The 26,269-nt window shown below is 39.1% G+C and overlaps 1 protein-coding gene across 2 annotated transcripts in view; it reads right to left on the bottom strand.

The window, feature by feature from the left end:
- creb3l3b (cAMP responsive element binding protein 3-like 3b) overlaps window positions 1-26,269 on the bottom strand; it is a 69,190-nt gene that overhangs the window by 16,965 nt on the left and 25,956 nt on the right. The window contains exons 4-8 of one of the 2 annotated variants that reach the window (XM_056445674.1): window positions 25,211-25,344; window positions 18,408-18,518; window positions 16,057-16,163; window positions 10,959-11,027; window positions 2,908-2,992 (exon numbers count right to left, since the gene is read on the bottom strand). In XM_056445674.1, the coding sequence (XP_056301649.1) occupies window positions 2,908-2,992; window positions 10,959-11,027; window positions 16,057-16,163; window positions 18,408-18,518; window positions 25,211-25,344 (506 nt within the window). The remainder of the gene's footprint in view (window positions 1-2,907; window positions 2,993-10,958; window positions 11,028-16,056; window positions 16,164-18,407; window positions 18,519-25,210; window positions 25,345-26,269) is intronic. The other variant, XM_056445675.1, reaches the window with a different exon arrangement.

The raw sequence follows: 26,269 nt of genomic DNA, 5'->3' as shown, positions 1-26,269 counted from the left end.
GAAACACCCATACACTCTCATTCACACACATACACTACGGGCAATTTAGATTATTCAATTCACCTATAGCGCATGTCTTTAGACTTGTGGGGGAAACCGGAGCACCCGGAGGAAACCCACGCCAACACAGGGAGAACATGCAAACTCCACACAGAAATGCCAACTGACCCAGCCGAGGCTCAAACCAGCGACCTTCTTGCTGTGAGGTGATCCTGCTACCCACTGCGCCACCATGACACCATTTCTAAACATAATAGTTTTAATAACTCATTTCTAATAACTGATTTTTTTTATCGCATGATAACGGTACATACTTGCTGCTTCCCAATTGGCATACTACTGTATGCATCCTAAATAGTATTCGAAAAATGGAATTAGTATGTCCCAAACCATACTATGTTAAAAAGAGTATGCCAAAGGTTCCCGGATAGTTTACTATTTCTGGTAAAAATTGGAAGTGTAGAAGCGTCCATACCCTAACCCCTATTATTGCCCACAATACATTGCGTGTTGGACGTAAAATTAAATAAAACTACAAATGTAAGTGAAAAGTGTAAACAAACTACAAACTTGGAGGACACGCAAGACCAACCATCATGTAGAGAGGCTTCTGTAAAGCTGTTTAAGTCTATTGTTGAGAAAAGGAATATAATTTTTATTATATTTGTCTCTTTTTATTTTCGTTAAACATTTGTATTCGTATTGCTTAAAGGTGATAAATTAACTGAACTTCAACTGTTGAGTGTGATATGCTTTGCATACTAATGAAGCATTTTTGCAGAAGTAGATGAATATTTGCAGTTGAGAAAGGCTTAGGCTTTTAATGTTGTGCAGAGGATTCGTTGAAAAAGAGGACGTATGTATGGGTGCGGCCAATGGAGCACTGGAGAATGATTGACAAGTGATGAATTCCACTAAACTCCACCTATCAGCTGCATATAAAAGTTAAAGTCAGGAAATGAAATTGGTTGCGCACCCCTGAATGTAACTCTTGCATTGCATTGAGGATAAAAGAATTCTGTGAATCGAATGATTCATTTGTATCCAATAAATTGCTAAAATGTTAAACCATGAAGAGAGAACTTTTCTGACCTTTTTTATTGAACACGCATGGAATTGATTACATATTCCATCACTATCAATCAATATCTAGCCAACTGGAACATATTTAAACCACATTCTCCATGTTATATTTCATCTGCAACAACAGTGTGAACTTATGTCAAGATATGTTCGGACATTAACTTCTGAATGCATAATTACTCAAAGACCTGAGGAGAATTCTCTGCATAAAAGACTGGCAGATGAATGGCAGATTATCCTGCTGCTGCTTCTCCAATAAGCTAGGAGATCTAATATGACAGAAATGTGGATGATGAGTCTGAGTGATTGACAGGGGATGTAACTAAGTAACAGCGATCTGTTAACAAGGAAGTAGTATGTCCCAAAGCTTGCATACTCTTCTGTTACACACTCAAAAGTATATACTTTTCCTTTACAAAAAAGTGCATAATTTTAAGGTGTAGTATAAGTATGTGAATTTGGACGCAGCGACTATTTTTCAAGATACTAGTATTCAGCTTAAAGTGACATTTAAAGGCTTAACTAGGTTAATCAGGCAAGTTATGGTAATTAGGCAAGTCATTGTATAACGTATTGCATTGTATAAAAATTGTTTAAGGGGGCTAATAATATTGATCTTTAAAGGGTTTTAAAAACAAATTAAAAACTGCTTTTATTCTAGCAAAAATAAAATAAATAAGGCTGAAAAGTATTTTACAAAATACTGCCAAAATTCCTGGCTTAGTTAAACATCATTTATAAAAAAGAAAAACTCACAGGAGAGCAAATAGAACTGTATATATACAGATGCGGACAGTATATTGTTGGTTGGTTGTTATTTGGTACTCATCAATTTTACCCAAGCCAGTTTAATTATGTTGCCTTTTAATGCTTATATTGAACTACAAAGCTACAGCAATATTTGCACCTCAGGCTTATTATGGATATGTACCCCTGTATACATTTCTGCACATCGCTGAATACGTCCCAGGAGGTATGTTGTTTAGCAGTTTTTGTTTTTGCGAATCCACCAGAGGTCGCTGTGTACGCTTTTCCAGATCTCAGATTTCTCTCGCGCCTGCTGTTCTCACATAAATCCACCAGAGGCCGCTGTCGACTGACTGACTGACAGACTGACCGATACCCCGACCCTCCCCCTTCCCTAAACCCAACCAATAGTGTTTTCAAAAGCTCCAATTGACCCGATCACCCACTTCCCTAAACCCAACCAACAGTGTTTGCAAAAGCAATCGAGAAAAAGAAAAGCTCTCGCCTGACGTTTTCAGATCCTACCACGTTCTTACCCTGTTATTTACTTGTTTATTTATATCTTTGGCTTTTGTATTTGTTTTACATGCTTTCTGGAACCGTACTTTGCCAGACTTGAACCCTGTCGTCGTGGTCAACTCCATCCTGTATCTCAAGTCTGCCGAAGTATGTGGCAAGCCACTGGGTAAACTGGTAACAACGGAAAAGTCATCCACATGGAGGTAAGCGCGAAAAGAAACAGAAGCTATCGGCGGCATCACACCACCCCGTAACATTCATTTTAAAGATGAAATGCAGCTATACGTAGCTCTGGCTATATAATTCGCGCTCTCCAGAAATGTATGCAGGGGTGCATTTTCACAATGAGCATGTGTTGAATATTTGATTTTCATTCGTTTATTTTCAGTCATTTCAACATTTAACGTTTAACAATGACTTATTTCAGTGACCACTTTAGTTTTTCCTTCCATGAAATGCTACCAACAATTTGTCCACATCTGTATATATGAAGACAAGAAATGAACTGAAATGTATTTTCTTTCTTAGTTCTCCTCCTCATCTCGACTGTCATCTTACCAGTATGCAGGTCCCCGTCTGTGCAGGTTTACTGGAGCCGCTCATCAACAGTGCCTGCAGTCGCCTCAGCTGCTCCATCAGAGTCCTGACACACACACACACACACACACACACACACACACATGAGTTACAGAAGCAGAAATCAAACTTTGGCAATCTGAAGCACACAGGCGTGCATTAAAATGAATATTCAGAGAGCGAGAGAGTTTTTCACAGCGCTGACACATGTTTTAAAAATGTCAAGATGATTAAAATAAGATTTACATTTGACTCCATCAAACTAGAAAGTTCAGCAGCTATATATATATATATATATATATATATATATATTCGTATATATAATGATAATGATATATATATATATATATATATATATATATATATATATATATATATATATATATATATATATTAGGGCTGTCAAAATTAGCGCGTTAACGCACGTGATTAATTAGAAATTTTTTGAAATTGTTGTGTTTTTTTTAATTTCCTGTTGTGGCCGACATGTGTTCAGGGCAGGCGCATCCATAGAGGCGACCTAGGCGCTCGCCTTGGGCAGCAGAATAGTGAGCGAACCCCCGGTCCTCACATTCATTCGCTACACCCATCACCTCCCTCACGGTCCTCTGCCTTCCATACGAACAAAGCAGCATGATTGCAGTTTGCCTAGAGCGCCAGTTCAGCTTGCTCTGGTCCTGCGTGTGTTTAACGTGCAAAGAAATATGGATATGACCAAGGACGCGCTTTTAAAAGGAAAGTTTCAGTATAAAACAATTAATGTCGCATCACCAGGCTATCCTGCATTTCCTCCAGAGTTTCATGCAATTTCGGGTGTTTCATTTAACTGCAGTTCAGCAGTTCACTCTCATTCAGCATATTTTCATTCAGGATGTTTTAATGGAATTTGATACCACATGGTGAATGGAAAGAAAAACCTCAGGGACTCGCGTGATCCTTTAAGGTAATCAAAAATCGCTGCTTACATGGTAGACTCTTAATCAGTATTATCTTAATTATCAATTGATGTCCATGTGATTAAAAGTGCCAGATGAATTCGCAAGCTGTCAAAGACAGCCCACCTCTGCCTTTAAGCTGCGTCCATGAGCCCTTAAATGTTTCATTACGTTTAAAGTGTTTCCCCCCTTCTGTAAAGCATCTGCTTCATGTTGGTGTGTCAGAATCTTTGCTTGTAAAATACAGCCATACTTTAGAACGCTTAGTTTAAGCAAATTTGATGAACGCCATCGTGCTTGATGAAGAATCTGAATGGATCCCTCCTGCTCACCGGCACCGCGCGCCTTGTCTGTGTGTGTGTGTGTGTGTGTGCGTGTGTGTGTGTGTGTGTGTCTGTGTGTTTGTAGTCCACTTAGAAGTAGTCCACTTTTAAGAAAAAAATGTATTCGCCTTCGCTACTTTGTTAGCAAGGAGAAGAATACTACTTGAGTGGAAATCAGCAGCTTTACCTAAAGCTTCAATGTGGATGTGTGATCTGATTTTATATTTGAAACTAGAGAAAATTAAGTATTTAATGAAGGGATCAGTCCAAAAATTTTATGAGACATGGCAACCTATGATTACATGTTTTGGGAAAAGGAAGACTCTCTCCTTTAACTGATTTATATAAATAAATCTGTGCAAACAGGTTTAACTGTGATCACCAATATGGTTTAGTTTGATATTTATGTAAAAGACCACTATAAATGTAACAGAATATTGATTTGTATTATCATGTACTGTAGGTAATTATTTATTTGAATTTTTTTTTTTAAGTTTATTTTTTATTTTTTTATTAATTTACTATTATTATTATTTTATTATTTTTATTTATTTATTTACTATTAACAATATTTTCAATTTTGCTATGCTTTTATTTATTCCTGTTGTAATTGTATTTTAATTTTATTTGTTTGCTAATTTATTTCGGCGGCAATGTTCAAAATGGGGGGAAAGTTACAAATGTTTTGTTAAAGCTTGAGAAAATGTCACAAATAAATGTTTAAAAAAAAAAGAAGTAGTCCATTTTTGTTATTGGCATGGATTGTTTTGAATTCAAATGGGACTTACATGGCTGTGTTTTTATTTCTGTAATAAATATGGCATTTCGTGATTAATCATGATTAATTACAAAAAAGTGTGATTAATCACGTACATTTTTTTATCATTTGACAGCCCTAATAAATAAATAAATATATATGTATTAGTTAAAGTCAATGTGAAATTTCATTTATTTTTCTAATATTTCCCAAGTGCTGTTTAACAGAGCAAGGAAACGTTCACAATACATCCCATTATATATGGTCCGGAGAAAGTCTTATTTCTTTGTGGTTTGGCTGGAATTAAAGCAGTTTTTACATTTTTTAAATATTTTTTTAAGGTCAATATTTTTGGTCTCAAGGCTGCATGGTGGCTCAGTGGTTAGCACTGTCGCCTCACAGCAAGAAGGTTGCTGGTTTGAGTCCCGGCTGGACCAGTTGGCATTTCTGTGTGGAGTTTGCATGTGTTGGTGTGGGTTTCCTCTGGGTGCTCCGGTTTCCCCCACAGTCCAAACACATGCGCTATAGGTGAATTGGATAAACTAATTTGGCCATAGTGTATGAGTGTGTGTATGGGTGTTTTCCAGTACTGAGTTGCGGCTGGAAGGGCATCACATCACTATCTGGAATAGTTGGCGGGTCATTCCGCTGTGGCGACCCCTGATAAATAAAAGACTAAGCTGAAGGAAAATGAATGAATAAATGAAATGAATGAAATATTGGCTTCCTTAAGGACTTTTTTCATTTGGCTACAGAACAAAACATTGTTGTCCAATGACTTGCCTAATTCACCTAATTAGTTAAACCTTTAAAGGTCACTTTAAACTGAGTACTAGTATCTTGTGAAATAACTTCTTGTGAAATAATTTCTTACATTTATATAGCGCTTTTCTGGGCACTCAAAGCGCTTAACACATGTTTGGGGGGAATCTCCTCATCCACCACAGTTTGCAGCATCCACCTGGATGGCTCGACTCGGGGCGATAAAATCGGTATCGCTATTTATTGACCTAACACCATTGTCAATATCGATTAAAAAAAAAAAGATTCGGTATGACGTTTCTGTCACGGTCACACAAGGAAGACAAGGATGGTTATCTCTTTTCGGCAATTTATTCAAAACACAGTGGATAGTTAAACAGGAGAAGTAGGTAAGTGGTATTCTTGGATGGACAGCAGACTTGTAAGCTGTTCACAATGTAAACAAGGATGTTCATTCAACCATCAGATTATAGTCACTTCCCTTAATCACAACATGTGCATCCACAGGTTAGGAGAAACGTCCACAGGAGAAGGGAAACATCCACGGAAGAAGGCGAGCAAAGGAGAAGGTGAGGTGAACCATCTGACTTCGATTCCAGCCGTTGTACAACTTGAAAAGGTGAGTCTTTATAGGAGACTGGTGATTGCTGGTGCAGGTGTGTGTAATTAGTATTCCAGTGATTGTGCACGGGAGTGGTGAGAGGTGGCTGGAGAAGAAGAGCGATGATTGGAGCTGAGGCATTAAGATGGTGAGGGAGAATGGTGAGCAGCAGGAACAAGCCGGGATGTGACTGTTTCGGTATAAAGCGCTATAGTTTTGTTTAATGTGGCTGCTGAGCGCGCACCTTGGAAGCAATGCCAATAAGAGTTCAGACTGTAAGTTTGTCATTTCTAATTGAGGCACGCGACTTGCATGACGCGCATATGGGAGCGACGCTCATATGTTGTGCAAGCGCCAACACGTGAACCACGCTCATTTTCCAGCCGCACCTAGTTGAAAACACGGAAAACACGTGATTCATGTAAGTAGAATGAATCTTGGATGTAAGGATGTTGCCAGAGTGGCTTTTTGGTTTCTTTTCCTGTGCATCTCAGCCACTAGCTCCCAATCTGAAGGATTTTTTTAGCATAGTGGGTACTGTAGTCATTCAACTTTTGTAGTGTTGCAGTATGTATTTGAATAATGATGGTTGAAAGCTCAGACTTGATTATCATAATTTGTTTTGTTGACAGAGTTTGAGGTTTACTGAGTCATTGTTATTGACACCTTATAGTTTGCTTTGATTGTTCATTATTTACTCATTTTATTGATCAACTTTAAGAGTCTCTTTAACATTTATGTTTGTTTTATTATAAATCAGATATTGTTTAAATATTTTTGTTTTTGACTATTAAAACTATTTGCCTTAGTAATGCTGGTAAATTAAAATAAAGTGGTTAAAAAAGTCATCATTTTCCTATATGTGTTGTTAAAAAAAATGTAATAGTTATCGATATCGAATGATATGAAACATGATATCGTGACCAATTTTTTTTTTGCAATATGGCCCAGCCCTAATGCCCAGTTCAGACTGCATGATTTTCAAAGTAGTCGTGTCACAGATGTTCTCACACTTCATGACTATCTAGGCTAGTGGTTTGTCGCTGCTTTGTTTACACTGCAAGATGGATCGGCGACAGGGGCTTTCACATTGCATGACTTTACAATACGAAGAATCGCCGACAACTTTGTTCAAACTACGTCTCACAGCCAAAAACTCGTAGTATATCTTTTGTTATTAACTACATAACGAGAAAGAAGCCTTTAATGGGGTAGAAAATGTACAAATTTGCTCAACTGGGTTTGAAGGGAATTAGCAATTTCTCCTCAACTTTCTTCTTTAACTTTCTGAATGAAACGTCAAACAGACATGGGTGCTCCTGTCGAACCTCTACTAGTTTTTCATCCATTTCTTGGGTCTAAATAAACTGAAAATGAGCGCTTTTAACTTCTCCCTCAACCTCCCCTGGCCTGCAGGTACACAAACACACACAAGTGAATGCTGGTCTGTCATTGGCTGTAGGCGATCACCAATGTTATTTTCAGCCAAAACTCATTTCACACGGCATGATTTGAATCGCCGACAGCTCCACATATTTAGTATGCCAAATATCTCACAGGCATCGGCGACTCATTGGCGATTCTCTCAGATTGTGATTGTCACTCCCATGCACGAGCACCGATTTGCCTGTGATTTCAGGCATTTGTCGGCAATTTCTCAAAACCTGTCGGCGAGTCAAAATCAGGGCTAAAATCATGCAGTCTGAACTCGGCATAACTCTACTGCAGTCATATAGACCGCACACCTCACACCAGCTGATTGGTGGCCCTGCTTAGCTTCAGTGGGCAACCATGTTAGAGATGCAAATATATGTTTTATATAATAATTTTATTTTTGATGAATCTAAGTTTAATCAATAGTTATCAGTTGATTTCTTAGTAAAATGCTGCCAAATCGAAGCCAATCCTTATCGGTTTGAACAAGAATCCTTAAGTGTTAAATAAGATCTGAATAAATTAAGATTGATCGATTTGAATTTTAATACCTTTTCCATGCGTGCTTTTCATTTTGACAGACATTCTGATTGCTCGAATGCACATGATAACTTGTTTTCTTTGCATATTGCTAAACAACTCCCTTTAACTGTAGTGAAATACATTACAATGCGCAGCCTATTAAAGTTTATGGCTCGTTTATGTCTACTTTCACTAGACTTCTCCTTTAAATGTAATAGCAGTTTTAAACAGCCTATAAAACAAGCAATATAAGACTGAAAGGAGAGCAGTAATGTAAATGAACCTCATTATGGAAGATTATTTCAGGAGTGTCAGGTTTATAGCACAGTTAAAAGAGACATTTTTATGTGCAGGTTGTAAAACCTATATATTTGATAATTGGATTTAAATGCTGGGTCACTTTATGATCACAGATAGAAAGGGAAATTGTTGCTAAATATAAATATTAATATCATATGTTTTTTGCTCAACTATGTTTTATCATATTTTAAATCAGAAAAAGGATGAAGGCATCTGCAAAATGCATATTTTTATAAATAAGCAGGAAAAAGTGGGCAGAAGATAGCCAACGATTGAGTGATTGATTTGTTGTTTGTTTGGTTGAATAATTGGTTGGTTGGTTGATAGGATGGATGGATGGTTGTTTGATTCGGTTGGTTGGTTGGTTGGATGGTTGATTAGTTGGTTAGTTAATGGATTAATTGGTTGGTTGATTGATTATTGGTTGGATGGTTGGTTTTATGGTTGATTGATTAATTAGTTGGATGACAAATTTATTAATTGGTTGGTTGATTAATTAGTTGGTTGGTTAATTGGTTGATTGATTAATTTGTTGGATGGATGGTTGGTTAATAATTTGGTTAGTTAATTTATTAATTGGTTGGTTGGTTGGATGGTTGATTAATTAGTTGGTTAATTAATTAATTGGTTGGTTGATTGATTAATTGTCAGGTTGGTTGGTTGGTTGGTTGGTTGGTTGGTTGGTTGGTTGGTTGATTGATTGATTAATTGTCTGGTGGGTTGGTTGGTTGGTTGGTTGGTTGAATGGTTGGTTGATTAATTGGTTGGTTAGTTGGTTGGTTGGTTGGTTGATTAATTAATTGGTTGGTTGGTTGGTTGATTGATTAATTGTCTGGTGGGTTGGTTGGTTGGTTGGTTGAATGGTTGGTTGATTAATTGGTTGGTTGGTTGGTTGGTTGGCTGAATGGTTGGTTGATTAATTAATTGGTTGGTTGATTGAATGGTTGGTTGATTGATTAATTGGTTGGTTAGCTGGATGGCTGGTTAATTAATTAGTTGGTTGTTTGATTGGTTGTTTGGTTGGTTGGATGATTAGTTGATTGATCAATTGGTTTGTTGGTTGCTTAGTTAGATGGATGGTTGGTTGATTGATTAGTTGCTTAGTTGGATTTATTGATTTGATTGATTGATTGATTGATTGATTGATTGATTGATTGATTGATTGATTGATTGATTGATTGATTGATTGATTGATTGATTGATTTGGTTAGTTGGTTGGTTGGATAGTTGATTGGTTGGTTAGTTGTGTGGTTGGATGAATTGGTTGGTTGGTTGGTTGGTTGATTCATGATTGGTTTATTCATTGATTTTATCATATTTTAAATCTGAAAATGAATAAAAACATTTGCTAATTGCATATTTTTTATATATAAGCAGATTGATTGGTTGATTAGAAAAATCATAGTGGATTAAAGAATAAATGAAAAAACACTGAATGTATAATTGTTATTGTATACAATATTTTTCATTTGATTCATCATATTGGTTATATGATATTTGTTTGGTTGATCAATATTTTTGTTTGGATTTTTGAATTTGATTCCATCAACAGATTTAAACATTATCAATTCCTCAATCAAGTGTCCAATAAATAAGATCCTACTGAAATTCTGAATAAATTGTTTATTATTATTATATTTTTACTTTTTACTTATAGATTACTTTCAAATTATGGTTCATTAAGAATTTTCTGGTCGACTATATGTTTACTTAACAATTCAATATTTCCATAAATGATATTTCAGTATAGCTCATCAACATCAGGTAATATAAAGTTATGATATTGTGAATTAGAAAATGGTCAACTGCATCTGCGAAATACATGAATCAGGTCAAATTATGTAGATAGCAACAAAAATACCTTTGTTTGGTTTGCCCATCTCTGACCTAACATTGGGTTACAGCAACTTTCCATTTTCAAGAGCGTAGAGACATTTTAGTTTCCTTTCATACAATATGCAACTTCAGTAATGTGTTGGGTCACTTAAAGGCATAGTTCACTCATAGTTCCACTTTATTTACTATTTATTTGCTCACCTTTAAATTGATCCAAACCTTTAAGAGTTCCTTCATTCTGTTGAACACAAAAGATAATATTTTTAAGACTATTGGAAACCATTGACTTCCATAGTATGAAAAACCAAATTCTATAGATGTCAATGGCTCTGTGTTTCTCAATATTTTCAAAATTTATTTTGTGTTCAACAGAGGACATAAACTCAAACAGGTTTGTGACAAGTGAAGAATGAGTAAATGATGACAGAATTGTCAGTTTTGGGTGAACTATCCTTTTATTGTTCATTAATGAAAGATGGGTCAGAGCTAGATGAGGATCTCGGTGTTATATAGTGCTGGTTTATAGCAAAGTAAACCTGATATGTTTGTAAAGTGAAACTCACGTGTTGGTTTTCTCCAGCTGGAGGACTTTCCTCTGTAAATCCAGATTGTGAGCGCTGCAGGCAGCCATCCTAAACCACACAATATTGGCCAATTACTCACAGTGATAAATCTGACCCCACAATCCCTCTGTCTGTCCAGACACACACACAAACACACTGGAGCATCAATAATGCTAGACCACAAATCAGCAGTATTTGTAAATAACAAATAACAATTGTCTGTAGTGTATATATATATGTATATATATATGTATATCAGGGCGACGCAGTGGCGCAGTAGGTAGTGCTGTCGCCTCACAGCAAGAAGGTCGCTGGTTCGAGACTCGGCTGGGTCAGTTGGCTTTTCTGTGTGGAGTTTGCTTGTTCTCCCTGCGTTTGCGTGGGTTTCCTCCGGGTGTTCCGGTTTTCCCCACAGTCCAAAGACATGCGGTACAGGTGAATTGGGAAGGCTAAATTGTCTGTAGTTTATGAGTGTGAATGAGAGTGTATGGGTGTTTCCCAGAGATGGGTTGCGGCTGGAAGGGCATCCTTTTTTTCGGGACTAAGCCGAAAAGAAAATGAATAAATGAATAAATATATATCTCAATCTCCCTGAAGTAGACAATACACTCACCAGCCACGTTATTAGGTAAACCAGTCTAACCAAGTTTCTAATCAGCCAACCACATGGCAGCAACTCGATGCATTTAGGCATGTAGACATGGTCAAGACGATCTGCTGCAGTTCAAACCGAGCATCAGATTGAGGAAGAAAGGGGATTTAAGTGACTTTGAACGTGGCAAGGTTGTTGGTGCCAGACGGGCTGGTCTGAGTATTTCAGAAACTGCTGATCTACTGGAATTTTCACTCACAACCATTTCAAGGGTTTACAGTGAATGGTCTGAAAAAGAGAACATATCTAGTGAGCGCCAGTTCTGTGGGCGCAAATGCTTTGTTGATACCAGAGGTCAAAGGAGAGCGGCCAGACATGTTTGAGCTGATAGAAAGGCAACAGTAACTCAAATAATCACTCGTTACAACCGAGGTCTGCAGAAGAGTATCTCTGAACACACAACACGTCCAACCTTGAGGCAGATGGGCTACAGCAGCAAAAGACCACACCGGGTGCCACTCCTGTCAGCTAAGAACAGGTAACTGAGGCTACAATTTTGTCTGTGGTGGGCGTTTCTCTCCGTCTCGACCAATCACAACAAACTGGGTCATCGGGCCAATATGAAGCGCTATAGTTGGAATACCTTGAAAGCAATGCCAATAAGAGTTCAGGCTGTAAGTTTGTCATTTCTAATGGAGGCACGTGACTTGCATGGCATGCATATGGGAGCGACGCTCGTATGTTGTGCAAGTGCCAACACGTGAACCACGCTCATTTTCCAGCCGCACCTAATTGAAAACATTGGACCTTTTCAGAGTGCCGCGAGTGCACGTGATTCATGTAAGTAGAACGTATCTGGGATGTAAGGATGTTGCCAGAGTGTCTTTTTGGTTTCTTTTCCTGTGCATCCCAGCCACTAGCTCCCCATCTGAAGGATTTTTTAGCATAGTGGGTACTGTAGTCATTCAACTTCAGAATTTGTAGTGTTGTAGTATGTATTTGAATAATGATGGTTGAAAGCTCAGACTTAATTATCATAATTTGTGGTGTTGGCAGAGTTTGAAGTTTACTGAGTCATTGTTATTGACATCTTATAGTTTGCCTTGATTGTTCATTATTTACTCATTATTATTTCAGAAACTGCTGATCTACTGGGATTTTCACTCACAACCATTTCAAGGATTTGCAGAGAATGGTCTGAAAAAGAGAACATATCTAGTGAGCGGCAGTTCTGTGGGCGCAAATGCTTTGTTGATACCAGAGGTCAAAGGAGAGCGGCCAGACATGTTTGAGCTGATAGTAAGGCAACAGTAACTCAAATAATCACTCGTTACAACCGAGGTCTGCAGAAGAGTATCTCTGAACACACAACACGTCCAACCTTGAGGCAGATGGGCTACAGCAGCAAAAGACCACACCGGGTGCCACTCCTGTCAGCTAAGAACAGGTAACTGAGGCTACAATTTTGTCTGTGGTGGGCGTTTCTCTCCGTCTCGACCAATCACAACAAACTGGGTCATCGGGCCAATCACAACAGATTGGCATCATGGACAGGAGGGGTTTGGGTAGAAATTAATTGCTGATTAGATAAGAATAAATGCATTATTATAAGACAATAAAAGTGTTTTTGACCTTGCATGCATATCAGACAGTTGTTGGAGACCTCCAAAACTAAAATATGACCTTTTATAATGCATAACATGGACTTTTTAACATAATATTTAGCGAAAATATACATTTTATTGATTTATGGTTTTCCCCTTGAAAGCTGGGGCACTTGAATGATTTGAATGATGCCCACTAGTGAGCCTCAGCGGTGCTGCAGGTGGGCTGCGAGATTAAAATGATTTCTCAATATTATGCTATAATTTTTAGATTGCATTATAATATGCTATAGTAAGTAATGCGCTTTCTCCTGTTCTCTGATTGATTACTTCAAACTCCGCACCAAAACAGCCTCATGATCGCTTCTGCAACTAGCACACGAAAACCTGTTCATTCACAAACTGTGTGAGGAGAAAGTGAAAGTCTCTCTCTGTGTATTTTTGTGTGAACTATTTAACATATTCGCATAGTTGTCCAAATGATTGTCCTGTGAGTGTTTTATAATAGACTCGCGCCCATTCAGGAGGATCTAGCAAGGCTCAATGGTGTTTTTGCCATAGAATATAAAATAAACTTGCATTTGAGCTTCAGATGCGCTCTGGTGGAGCTGTTCACTGTTCCTGTCAGCGATCTCCCAATAATATCCAGCGAACTCAACCTCCATCAGATCAATGCGTTTCAACAGATTTAGGGTGTTTTACTGTATTTTACATTTGTCTGTAGATTTTTGAATAGTAGATATTTAAAAGTAGATATTCAGTCAGTCCAGTTTAAAGCAGAAGCTGGTCTTTTGCAATATGCCTGTTGACCTGTGGTTCTCTTTGAATCTGTATGTTTTAAAAAAAATTAATAAATAAAAATAAAATTTTATATATATATATATATATATATATATATATATATATATATATATATATATAGTTTTAGTTTTATATATAATTAAATTTAAATGAAATTATATTTTTATAAAATGCTGATAATAGAAAATAAAAAAGGCACAACAAATGTATAATATATATTTGTTATGATAATATAATATATTATTTGTTATTTATTATTATTATTATTATTATTATTATTATTATTATTATTTATTCAATTTTATTTATAAAGCACTTTAAAACAACACAGTCGACCAAAGTGCTGACAACAGAGAGTAAAACAAATTTTAAAATACAAATAAATAAACATAAAATGTCAACGTCTCACGCTGTGCTAAAAGCCAAATTGAACAAGTGGGTTTTAAGAAGAGATTTAAAAACAGTAATGGAAGAGGCTTGTCTAATATACAATGGCAACTCATTCCACAATTTTGGTGCAGCCACAGCAAAAGCCCGAACCTCTCTGAGCTTTCGACTAGTCCTGGGCACACCCAGGAGGAGCTGGTCGGCTGACCTGAGCGAACAAGAAGGTGTGTAAGGACAGAGAAACTCAGAGAGGTAAAGGGGTGCAATACCATTTAGACGCTTAAAAACAAATAAAAGTAAGTTAAAATGGATCCTGAAATGGAAGGACAGCCAGTGAAGAGAAGATAAAATCGGGGTGATGTGCTGTTTTAAAAGAGCATTACATACAAATATTTTAGAGAATATCAGACAGGTGGGCCTTCAAAAAGGGATCGGAGAAAGAAATGGGCCCTGCAGTGAAAAAGGTTGAGAACCCCAGCTCTAGCTTCAAGTTTACACGTCTGTCTTGTGAAAGTAAAAACGCACTGCTGTGCTGTGGTTTCAGTGACTGCTGCGCTCGCTGTGAAATGAGTTTGTCCTTTGGACAGATAAACCCACGGGCTCTTCCTTAAAGGCCAATTTCATGGCAGATATTTGTGCAGCCGTGTGTTCTAAATAATTTCTCCAACCTCTCCGAGGACGCTCCATTCCTTTGATCCCAAGTGAAGATAAGTTTGAGTCTAGATTTTTAATGACTTTTGACCTCGATTTCAGCTTTGCTGCGAGTCAAGTTTTCTTTGATGTCGCAGACAGACAGACAGACAGACAGACAGACAGACAGACAGACAGGCAGGCAGGCAGACAGGCAGGCAGGCAGACAGACAGACAGACAGACAGACAGAATGTTTACTTCTTTTTCCATGAACGGGACATCTGAGGTAAATGCTTTTGTTGTACGTGAGTCTTACATTACTAAATTATACAATATTTCAAGTTCGAAAGTTCGTTTTTGAAAGAATGCTCAACAAAGCTGCAGTTATTAAAGAGGAAATACAGTAATATTATGATAAATTTAGAAATATGTGTGTGTGTGTTACACATATGTTAATTATTTATGATTGTATATGTCAGTGTTTCTCAACCCTGTTCCTGAAGGCACACCAACAGTACACATTTTCAACCTCTCCCTAATCAAACACACCTGAATCAACTCAGCAGAACATTAGAAAAGAGCCCAAAACCTGACACGAATGGGTCAGATAAGGGAGACATACAAAATATGTACTGTTGGTGTGCCTCCAGGAACAGGGTTGGGAGACACTGGTATATGTAATAAGGTGGCACGATGGCTCAGTGGTTAGCACTGTCGCCTCACAGCAAGAAGGTCGCTGGTTCGAGTGCCGGCTGCGACAGTTGGCATTTCTGTGTGGAGTTCGCATGTTCTCCCCGTATTGGCGTGGGTTTCCTCCGGGTGCTCCGGTCCCCACACCCCCCCCCCCCCCAGTCCAAAAACATGTGCTATAGGTGAATTAGGTAAACATACTAGACCGTAGTGCATGAGTCTGTGTATAAATGTGCGTGTATGGGTGTTTCCCAGGACTGGATTGTAACTGGAAGGGCATCTGCTGTGTAAAACATGTGCTGGAATACTTGGCCGTTCATTTTGCTGTGGCGGCCCCTGATAAATAAGAGACTAAGTCGAAGGAAAATGAATGAATGAATGACATATGATCACCTGCCCTCCAGTCCATCGATATACTCCTTCTTTTTCTTGCGGCTCTCCTGCGCTGACTGCTTGTTTCGGATTTTCCTCCGAATCTTCTTCAAAACCTTTTCTTCATACTAACAAAAACATGTGAGAACAGATGGAAAGTCAAGGGGTTAGTTCACGCAAAAAAAAAAAAAAATTGACTTATTATTAACTCTAACCCTAACCCTCAAGTGCCGGGGTCTCTAACTCAAATTGGCAGGGGGTCATATCAGTGACTGATGATTTGTAGGAGGGTCGTTATAACATTCAAGCACAAGAAAAAAGTGGAAACCTGATGTAATTGATGCACTCAGACGTTCTTCCTTAGAGTATCAAAGCTCCTTTTTGTTTCTTGTTGTACACATTGAAGGGGTAGTTTAAATTGCTATGAAAATACTACAATTTAATAATAGGCATATTGATAATCCTTATTATCATATTGTGTTCCAATCAATTGTTGCTTAACCAAAAGTTTAACAGACTGGGTAACTTTTGTGGCTTTAATAGCAATGGTTCTTTTCAATATCTTTTTTTGTTTGTTGTAAAACTCCAACAAAGAGGGGAAATATATATATATATTTACATTTACGTTAACATGTTCAGTTCAGCCAGCAGTCAAACTTTACTAATGCACATTTTTTTAATACAATTCTTAATATGCATATTAGGAAAATCTATTAAATGAGACCAATTGAATCAAATATTAGCAAAATGATCATAATTACACCATCAGCGTAATGTGGAAGCCATGACGTGGTGGTTGTACATCAAAATACAGACTGATTTTAATCAAGTGACCCTTGAATATTCACAAAAATAAAGCGTTAGTAAAAATAGAGCAGTTATGGACATATATTTCAACGTTTAAATCAGCCCCAAAAAATAATCAGCATGTGCTTTACTCTCGACCAGGGCCGTGCACAGGGGGGTGGCCCGGTGGCTAGAGCCACTGCCCCTTTGCCCTCGTTGGCTGATGTGCCCCTCTTGCTCAATCGACTTCCCCTATCCCCCCACCCCCCCGGTTTTCACTTTGCGATCGGCCATAAACACCCCCACCAGGTTGGGGCCAAAACCACAAGTGTATATGCGACTGCACAACAATGATAGTGATTTAAAAACATATGTTTTGTTTGGCCGAATCTCATATTTTTGACGTCAGTTGTGGGCCGGAGGGGCGGGGGGGTGACATACCTGTCAACCCTCCCATTTTTTCCGAGGATTCTCATGTATTTTACAGTTCTATCCTGCTATCATCCCGTAAAGGTATTGTCCAAGTATTACTCCCGTATTTTCAGTCTTTATCTGAAAGATGGCAAATAAACATTAAAGAGCCGATCCTCCTTATACGTAACCCATATAGCGGAACCACCAGGGGACGCACCTTGCTCTTAAATGTGAGTCTGTTCTGTGCTTTCCTTTTATTTAGGCATGGAAACACTTTGAAATAAATATAAAAATGGAGGGATTCCTTTTTCCTTTTTATTACAGGTGCCGTAGTCCCTCCTATGCATTCTGCAAAACCGTTATATAGCGGTGCGTGACTGTCAGACGCGCTCCATAGTGATAAATAGACACTGTTTCCCAAACTGATTCTGTACACGCGATTTGAAGCGCAGCAGTTTTGGCTGCGTATTTGAACAGACATAGACACATAATTATTATTAATAACATCTAAAGATGTCGATCTTGGTGGGTGTTTTATTTTTCAATCACAACAAATTTTGTCCTAAATGAGCATAAAATTAGGAAAGCAATCGAATGGCCGAATCGAATATTTTCAGATCCCAATGTTAGGTAAGGTAAAACTTTATTGTCCCAGTTAGGGAAACTTGTCTTGGGCTCTTGCCCTCAGCTGCAGTCATCACAAACATGAACAATCACAATACAAGACACAAAAAACAAATAAGTAATTCAATAAATGTTGAGAGGTATGCGCAAATGGCTCTCGGGCCGGCAGTTTGAGACCCCTGCTCAAGTTGTTACAAACATTGAAAAGTTTGGATGTTATTGATGCCAATAGCTACTGGCTTCCAACATTCTTCAGAATATCTTCTTTTGTGTTCATCTGAAGAAATAAATTCAAGTTTAGAACCAGTGTTTCCCAACTCTGCTCCTATAGGCACACCAACAGTAAATATTGTGTCTTCAGCTTTTGGAGTGTCTTCTAATGTTCTGATGAGTTAATTCAGGTGTGTTTGATTAGCAAGAGGTTGACAATGTGTACTGTTGGTGTGCCTTCAGGAAAAAGGTTAGGAAATACTGCTTTAGAATCATTTGAATGAAAGCAAATGGTGAGGAAATGTTCATTTTGGGGTGAACTAACCCTTGAAATGTACCTTGTTAAGAGGCAGTTGGCTGGGAAGACTCACTCCTTCTTTGGCCAAGAGTTTCTTCTCGTCATCATTGAGAATCAAATGCTGAGATTGTTGGGTGGAGGGTTTTGTTGACTAGAAAAATACATGAGGTTTAATGTTATTATTTAAAAGGTCATTATTAAAACCTATTATGCAAAAATTACTTTTATAAGGAGTTTAGACACAGTTGTGTGGCAACAGTAGGTGAATATAACCAGCTTCTAATAGTAAGCATTTATTTATTTTACTTTCTATAATCGTACTTGATAAAAACCGTCTGCAGAAATACTTAAATTGACATTCTGTCGTTCCACATGTTATCAGAGGGGGAAAGCCCCGCCCACTAGTGACTATCTTTCCCTCATTAGCATGGTATGTTAGTTCTGTTTGAATCTGCCACTATGCTGACACAAATACATTTGTAGCTCCGCCCTGTTTTGAAAAGAGCACAATCTCATTTGAATTTAAAGTGACAGTCACCAAATTGCCACAATTTGGATCTAAGGGTCAGTTTCAGAGAGTTATAAAACATTATTTGTGTGGTATTTTGAGCTGCAAGTTCACATACACACTCTAGGGACATCAGAGACTTACTTTACACATAATAAGGGCCATAATAGGCTTAATTCATGTGTATTTGTCAAGTGGCAACCTCAAACTCTCCCTCGGGAAGCCAACATGGAAGTAACTAAAACCACAATATATCGACTCGCCTTTAGGGGCTGGCTCCAGGAAATCCAGATGATTTCTGACTGCATTGGTAAATTGGCCAATTTTACAGCTGATAAAAGCATGGGTCACACTTTACACCTAAGGTTCATTAGTTAAAGAGCCCATATTATACATGAAATAGGGTCATATTTAGGTTGTAAGGGTCTCCAACAACAGTCTAATATGCATGCAAGGTCATAAAACACTTTGATGGTCTTATAACCTGCATTTATTTTTACCTAATTATCCCAGCGACTCCCATATGAATCGTTCAGCGATTCATTTGTTCCCAACCCCCTCCTCAGCGCGAAGCTAATCTGCGCTGATTGGACCGATGACAGCCTGCTGCGATTGGTCGACAGTGACAGGCTTCAGCACGAGACAGAGTGAAATGCCCAGCTGGTAATCAACAATATAAAAGTAGTCACAGTGCATACACGCTTCATAGTGTAAGGCTTTTTTCACACACACACACACAACCCTCCTCAGAAGAACTGGGGAGATCGACGCGAGTCTCTCTCTCTCTCTTTCCCTCTCCCTCTCTCTCTCTCACACACACACACAACGCTCCTCAGAAGAACTAGGGAAAGCGACGCGAGTCTCTCTCTCTCTCTCTCACACACACACACAACGCTCCTCAGAAGAACTAGGGAAAGCGACGCGAGTCTCTCTCTCTCTCTCTCACACACACTCAACGCTCCTCAGAAAAACTAGGGAAAGCGACGCGAGTCTCTCTCTCTCTCTCACACACACACACAACGCTCCTCAGAAGAACTAGGGAAAGCGACGCGAGTCTCTCTCTCTCTCTCTCTCTCTCTCTCTCTCTCTCTCTCTCACACACACACACACAACGCTCCTCAGAAGAACTAGGGAAAGCGACGCGAGTCTCTCTCTCTCTCTCACACACACACACAACGCTCCTCAGAAGAACTAGGGAAAGCGACGCGAGTCTCTCTCTCTCTCTCTCACACACACACAACGCTCCTCAGAAAAACTAGGGAAAGCGACGCGAGTCTCTCTCTCTCTCTCACACACACACACAACGCTCCTCAGAAGAACTAGGGAAAGCGACGCGAGTCTCTCTCTCTCTCTCTCTCTCTCTCTCTCTCTCTCTCACACACACACACAACGCTCCTCAGAAAAACTAGGGAAAGCGACGCGAGTCTCTCTCTCTCTCACATACACACACACACAACGCTCCTCAGAAGAACTAGGGAAAGCGACGCGAGTCTCTCTCTCTCTCTCTCTCTCTCTCTCTCACACACACACACACACACAACGCTCCTCAGAAGAACTAGGGAAAGTGACACAAGTCTCCTGTCTCCTAGCTTACGATCGATCGCCATAGCAACGACAAACGGCAGTGGAACGCGAGCTCACAAAAGCCTTTAACGTTAAATCCGTAAACAAAGCGGCACGCGTCGCGTTTTTAACGTGGCTTACATGTGATAAGAGAATATAAAGAGTAACCGCGTGTACTGTTCCAGGTTAACAACTCATCTTTGGGTAGAGACTGTCAATATTATCCATCTGAGCACAGCGTGACTTCATTCGACCGGCGGTGTCTGTGTGTGTGTGTCTAGTGTTTTTTCTGTGTTAGTGGGCCTGGTTTGCGCGCGTAACTACTGGCGAGGCTTGTGTTTCGTGGCTGCGTCATCGCGAAACACCTAATGACTCATTATCAAGGCGACTCGTTTGAAGCACTATGAGTCGACTCTTTTATAGATGAATCAATAGTTTTAAACACTGTACACTTACAGATTTAAGCCTTAGCTGGATATTTCACTTCACTTAGAGCTGTGTTACACACTACATGGAAGGGCATTTTCAAAAACCCATAATATGGGCTCTTTAATGTTAATTAATGCATTTACTAACATGAACAAACAATGAACAATACATTTACTACAGTATTTCTTCATGTTAGTTAACGTTAGTTAATGAATATACAGTTGTTCATTGTTAGTTCATGTTAACTCACAGTGCATTAAGTAATGTTAACAAGCATGGACTTGGATGTTAATAATGCATTAGTAAATGTTCAATTATGATTAATAAATGATGTACAAGTGTCGTTTATGATTAGTTCATGTTAGTAAATGCATTAACTAATGAACCTTATTGTAAAGTGTTACCAAAACATGTTTACATGTTTAATTCATGTGTATTTGTCAAGTGGCAACCTCAAACTCTCCCTCGGGAAGCCAACATGGAAGTAACTAAAACCACAATATATCGACTCGCCTTTAGGGGCTGGCTCCAGGAAATCCAGATGATTTCTGACTGCATTGGTAAATTGGCCAATTTTACAGCTGATAAAAGCATGGGTCACACTTTACACCTAAGGTTCATTAGTTAAAGAGCCCATATTATACATGAAATAGGGTCATATTTAGGTTGTAAGGGTCTCCAACAACAGTCTAATATGCATGCAAGGTCATAAAACACTTTGATGGTCTTATAACCTGCATTTATTTTTACCTAATTATCCCAGCGACTCCCATATGAATCGTTCAGCGATTCATTTGTTCCCAACCCCCTCCTCAGCGCGAAGCTAATCTGCGCTGATTGGACCGATGACAGCCTGCTGCGATTGGTCGACAGTGACAGGCTTCAGCACGAGACAGAGTGAAATGCCCAGCTGGTAATCAACAATATAAAAGTAGTCACAGTGCATACACGCTTCATAGTGTAAGGCTTTTTTCACACACACACACACAACCCTCCTCAGAAGAACTGGGGAGATCGACGCGAGTCTCTCTCTCTCTCTTTCCCTCTCCCTCTCTCTCTCTCACACACACACACAACGCTCCTCAGAAGAACTAGGGAAAGCGACGCGAGTCTCTCTCTCTCTCTCACACACACACACACAACGCTCCTCAGAAGAACTAGGGAAAGCGACGCGAGTCTCTCTCTCTCTCTCTCACACACACACAACGCTCCTCAGAAAAACTAGGGAAAGCGACGCGAGTCTCTCTCTCTCTCTCACACACACACACAACGCTCCTCAGAAGAACTAGGGAAAGCGACGCGAGTCTCTCTCTCTCTCTCTCTCTCTCTCTCTCTCTCTCTCTCTCACACACACACACACAACGCTCCTCAGAAGAACTAGGGAAAGCGACGCGAGTCTCTCTCTCTCTCTCTCACACACACACACAACGCTCCTCAGAAGAACTAGGGAAAGCGACGCGAGTCTCTCTCTCTCTCTCTCACACACACACAACGCTCCTCAGAAAAACTAGGGAAAGCGACGCGAGTCTCTCTCTCTCTCTCACACACACACACAACGCTCCTCAGAAGAACTAGGGAAAGCGACGCGAGTCTCTCTCTCTCTCTCTCTCTCTCTCTCTCTCTCTCACACACACACACAACGCTCCTCAGAAAAACTAGGGAAAGCGACGCGAGTCTCTCTCTCTCTCACATACACACACACACAACGCTCCTCAGAAGAACTAGGGAAAGCGACGCGAGTCTCTCTCTCTCTCTCTCTCTCTCTCTCTCACACACACACACACACACAACGCTCCTCAGAAGAACTAGGGAAAGTGACACAAGTCTCCTGTCTCCTAGCTTACGATCGATCGCCATAGCAACGACAAACGGCAGTGGAACGCGAGCTCACAAAAGCCTTTAACGTTAAATCCGTAAACAAAGCGGCACGCGTCGCGTTTTTAACGTGGCTTACATGTGATAAGAGAATATAAAGAGTAACCGCGTGTACTGTTCCAGGTTAACAACTCATCTTTGGGTAGAGACTGTCAATATTATCCATCTGAGCACAGCGTGACTTCATTCGACCGGCGGTGTCTGTGTGTGTGTGTCTAGTGTTTTTTCTGTGTTAGTGGGCCTGGTTTGCGCGCGTAACTACTGGCGAGGCTTGTGTTTCGTGGCTGCGTCATCGCGAAACACCTAATGACTCATTATCAAGGCGACTCGTTTGAAGCACTATGAGTCGACTCTTTTATAGATGAATCAATAGTTTTAAACACTGTACACTTACAGATTTAAGCCTTAGCTGGATATTTCACTTCACTTAGAGCTGTGTTACACACTACATGGAAGGGCATTTTCAAAAACCCATAATATGGGCTCTTTAATGTTAATTAATGCATTTACTAACATGAACAAACAATGAACAATACATTTACTACAGTATTTCTTCATGTTAGTTAACGTTAGTTAATGAATATACAGTTGTTCATTGTTAGTTCATGTTAACTCACAGTGCATTAAGTAATGTTAACAAGCATGGACTTGGATGTTAATAATGCATTAGTAAATGTTCAATTATGATTAATAAATGATGTACAAGTGTCGTTTATGATTAGTTCATGTTAGTAAATGCATTAACTAATGAACCTTATTGTAAAGTGTTACCAAAACATGTTTACAGCCAGGTACAACCGATGATTTTTAGTTCATATAGCTAATATTACCCTTCATGACAACTGTGGGGGGGGGGGGGGGGGGGGTTAAGTCTGCATAATTAAAGGCGTGGCCACTTGAGTGACAGCTAAGTCTCGTTGGTTGCTGTCACTTCACCTCAGCTGATTCCGGCTGATTAGCCGCTGAACTCAGCATATTCATCATATTTTTGTTTTGTTTTATGTTTCTTTACACAGTCAATTGCCTTTTGGAATTATTTCCTACAATTATCAGATACTATAGCATGCTGTGTGCACCTAATTGTGCTCACAAACCGTTCAAGTGTCCTCCATTTGCCAGGTGAGTGAAATTATATACTTAATACCATCTCTATAAATGCATTGGTTTTATTTAAGATCATTTATCATTTATATTTTTCTTTAGACCTGTAATGCACTCCAGAATCTGACAGATTGAATAGCTGTAGGCTCTAGAACAGTCATCTGAAGCGTTGTCATACAGTGATTTCATAAATAGCCTTGCATTTACTAACGCAGACTATATCTGAAGTGTTTGGAAGTAATTAGCATTTTCCTCCTTTAGAAAAACGTCATAAGAGCAACGTTTAGTGGCTCAATGTATCACTACAGTGTTTTTAAAAGTCTAAACACTTCATTAATATAGTGTACAACCAAGTACATGTGGTCAGAACACAAACGAGTCGCAGGTAATGAAGTATTAAGCATTTCTCCCAAAGAAAAGCCTGTCTAAGCAAAATGCTAGCAGGCATCTGTAGCTCCGCTCACACTCCGCCTCTTTGCTCTTGTTTTTTATTCTGCGGTCAATGCGATGACGCGCAAACAAAATGGCGACGGTTGGCTGATGGGTGATGTCACATATACTACGTCCATATCTTATACAGTCTATGATATTTGTACACATAGATTCCCACTGTTAGCCGAATGTCAAATTCCCTAAATTTTCTCTGACTTTCACTGACTAAAAAGATGAATTTCCATGACCTATAATAATGAATAGAAAAATAGGAAGTTATTGTTTTGAGCCGTCAAAATTGAGCAATTTGTGTGCGTGCGTGTTATGCTAGCTTTTTATTGATGCAGCTTTCCCGCTGATCTTGGCAAGCCAGCATACTTTTCAAATCATTTGCATTGTTTTATATGAAATCAAAAAACAGCTAGAGCCTGGTGACTGCATTTGATTGCTGGATGCCAAGTGGCAAAGGATTAAAATGCAAGTGGAAATAGCCTAACCATAATAAGAGGTTGTTAATGTACATGTACGTTATACGTTATGTACGTTATGTATTACATATATGTACATTATAAAGTACACTGCTGTTCCATTTAAAGAAGTACCTGACTTGTGTCCTTGCATCATCGGGTTTTCGTTCTTTCAGCCCTGAACTTCTAAGGACGCAATTCCGAACTTTGCGTACTTCCTATTGAGAAACAGCCACTGTCTTAAAAAGAGTCTTGAAAGCAAGCTGTCCAAACTAAAAGTGTTTCTTATTCTCCTGACATGCGTTTCCTATTTTGCAGGATGAGATCTGGCATCCCTGCGCTGTGTGTTTCCTCTAGCTGGATGCGGTTAGTATGTCACACTCGGCTGTTTGTCACACTGAATGTCACAGCAGGCCAGTATAGTCACACACACCATGCGCTGTCTGTTTTTGTTGTGTCAGTACTTACAGGTTCTGCAGCGCTTGAGAGCAGCAGGTCTTTGACTGTGAGCTGGTAAACTGCTGCCGGTTGACTTTTCACCACTGCTGATGGGAACTGAGGGTCTGTCAGACTGTCGGAAAACAGGCAGGCCTCCCAATCTGCTGCACACACACACAAACAGACACAGAGAAATGTTACATGCATAACAAAATTAACATACATAAACACTGACATGAACATACACACAAACAAACATACACACAAGTACGCATGCACATAAACAAAGACATGCACACACATAAACACATATGCATACACAAGCATGCACAAACAAACACAAACAAACGCGTATACACACACAAACCCAATGAGGGTTAGGGTTATATTTTTAGGCACACCTCCTTTTAACAATCGTACATTTTCATTCTAATGAACTCTTACAAGGGGGACACGGTGGCTCAGTGGTTAGCACTGTCACCTCACAGCAAGAAGGTTGCTGGTTTGAGTCCAGGCTGGATCAGTTGGCATTTCTATGTGTAGTTTGCATGTTCTCCCTGTGTTAGCGTGGGTTTTCTCCAGGTGCTTCGGTTTCTCCCACAATCCAAACACATGCGCTATAGATGAATTGAATAAACTAAATTGGCCATAATATATGAGTGTGTGCATGAATGTGAGAGTGTATGGGTGTTTCCCAGTACTTAACTGTAAAAAACCCCGTTATTTTACAGGGTTTTTTCTGGCAGCTGGGGTGCCAGAAAAAACTTTAAATAACAGATTAAATGCAGTTAAGTTACAGAAATTTACTGTAATACAATGGACGCTAAATTACAGTAATTTAATGAAAAACAGCGGATGTTAAATTACAGAAATTTACTGTAAAACAGCGGACATTAAATGACAATAATTTACTGCAAATCAGCGGATGTTAAATTACAGAAATTTACTGTAAAACAGCGGATGGTAAATTACAGAAATTTACTGTGAAACAGCAGACATTAAATGACAATAATTTACTGCAAATCAGCGGATGTTAAATTATAGAAATTTACTGTAAAACACCAGACGTTATATTACAGAAATTTACTA

Source organism: Danio aesculapii, chromosome 2 (assembly GCF_903798145.1).
Source record: "Danio aesculapii chromosome 2, fDanAes4.1, whole genome shotgun sequence".
Lineage (NCBI taxonomy): Eukaryota > Metazoa > Chordata > Actinopteri > Cypriniformes > Danionidae > Danio > Danio aesculapii.
The sequence above is the reverse complement of the archived record's forward strand: the minus strand, read 5'-3'. Positions and strand labels throughout refer to the sequence as shown.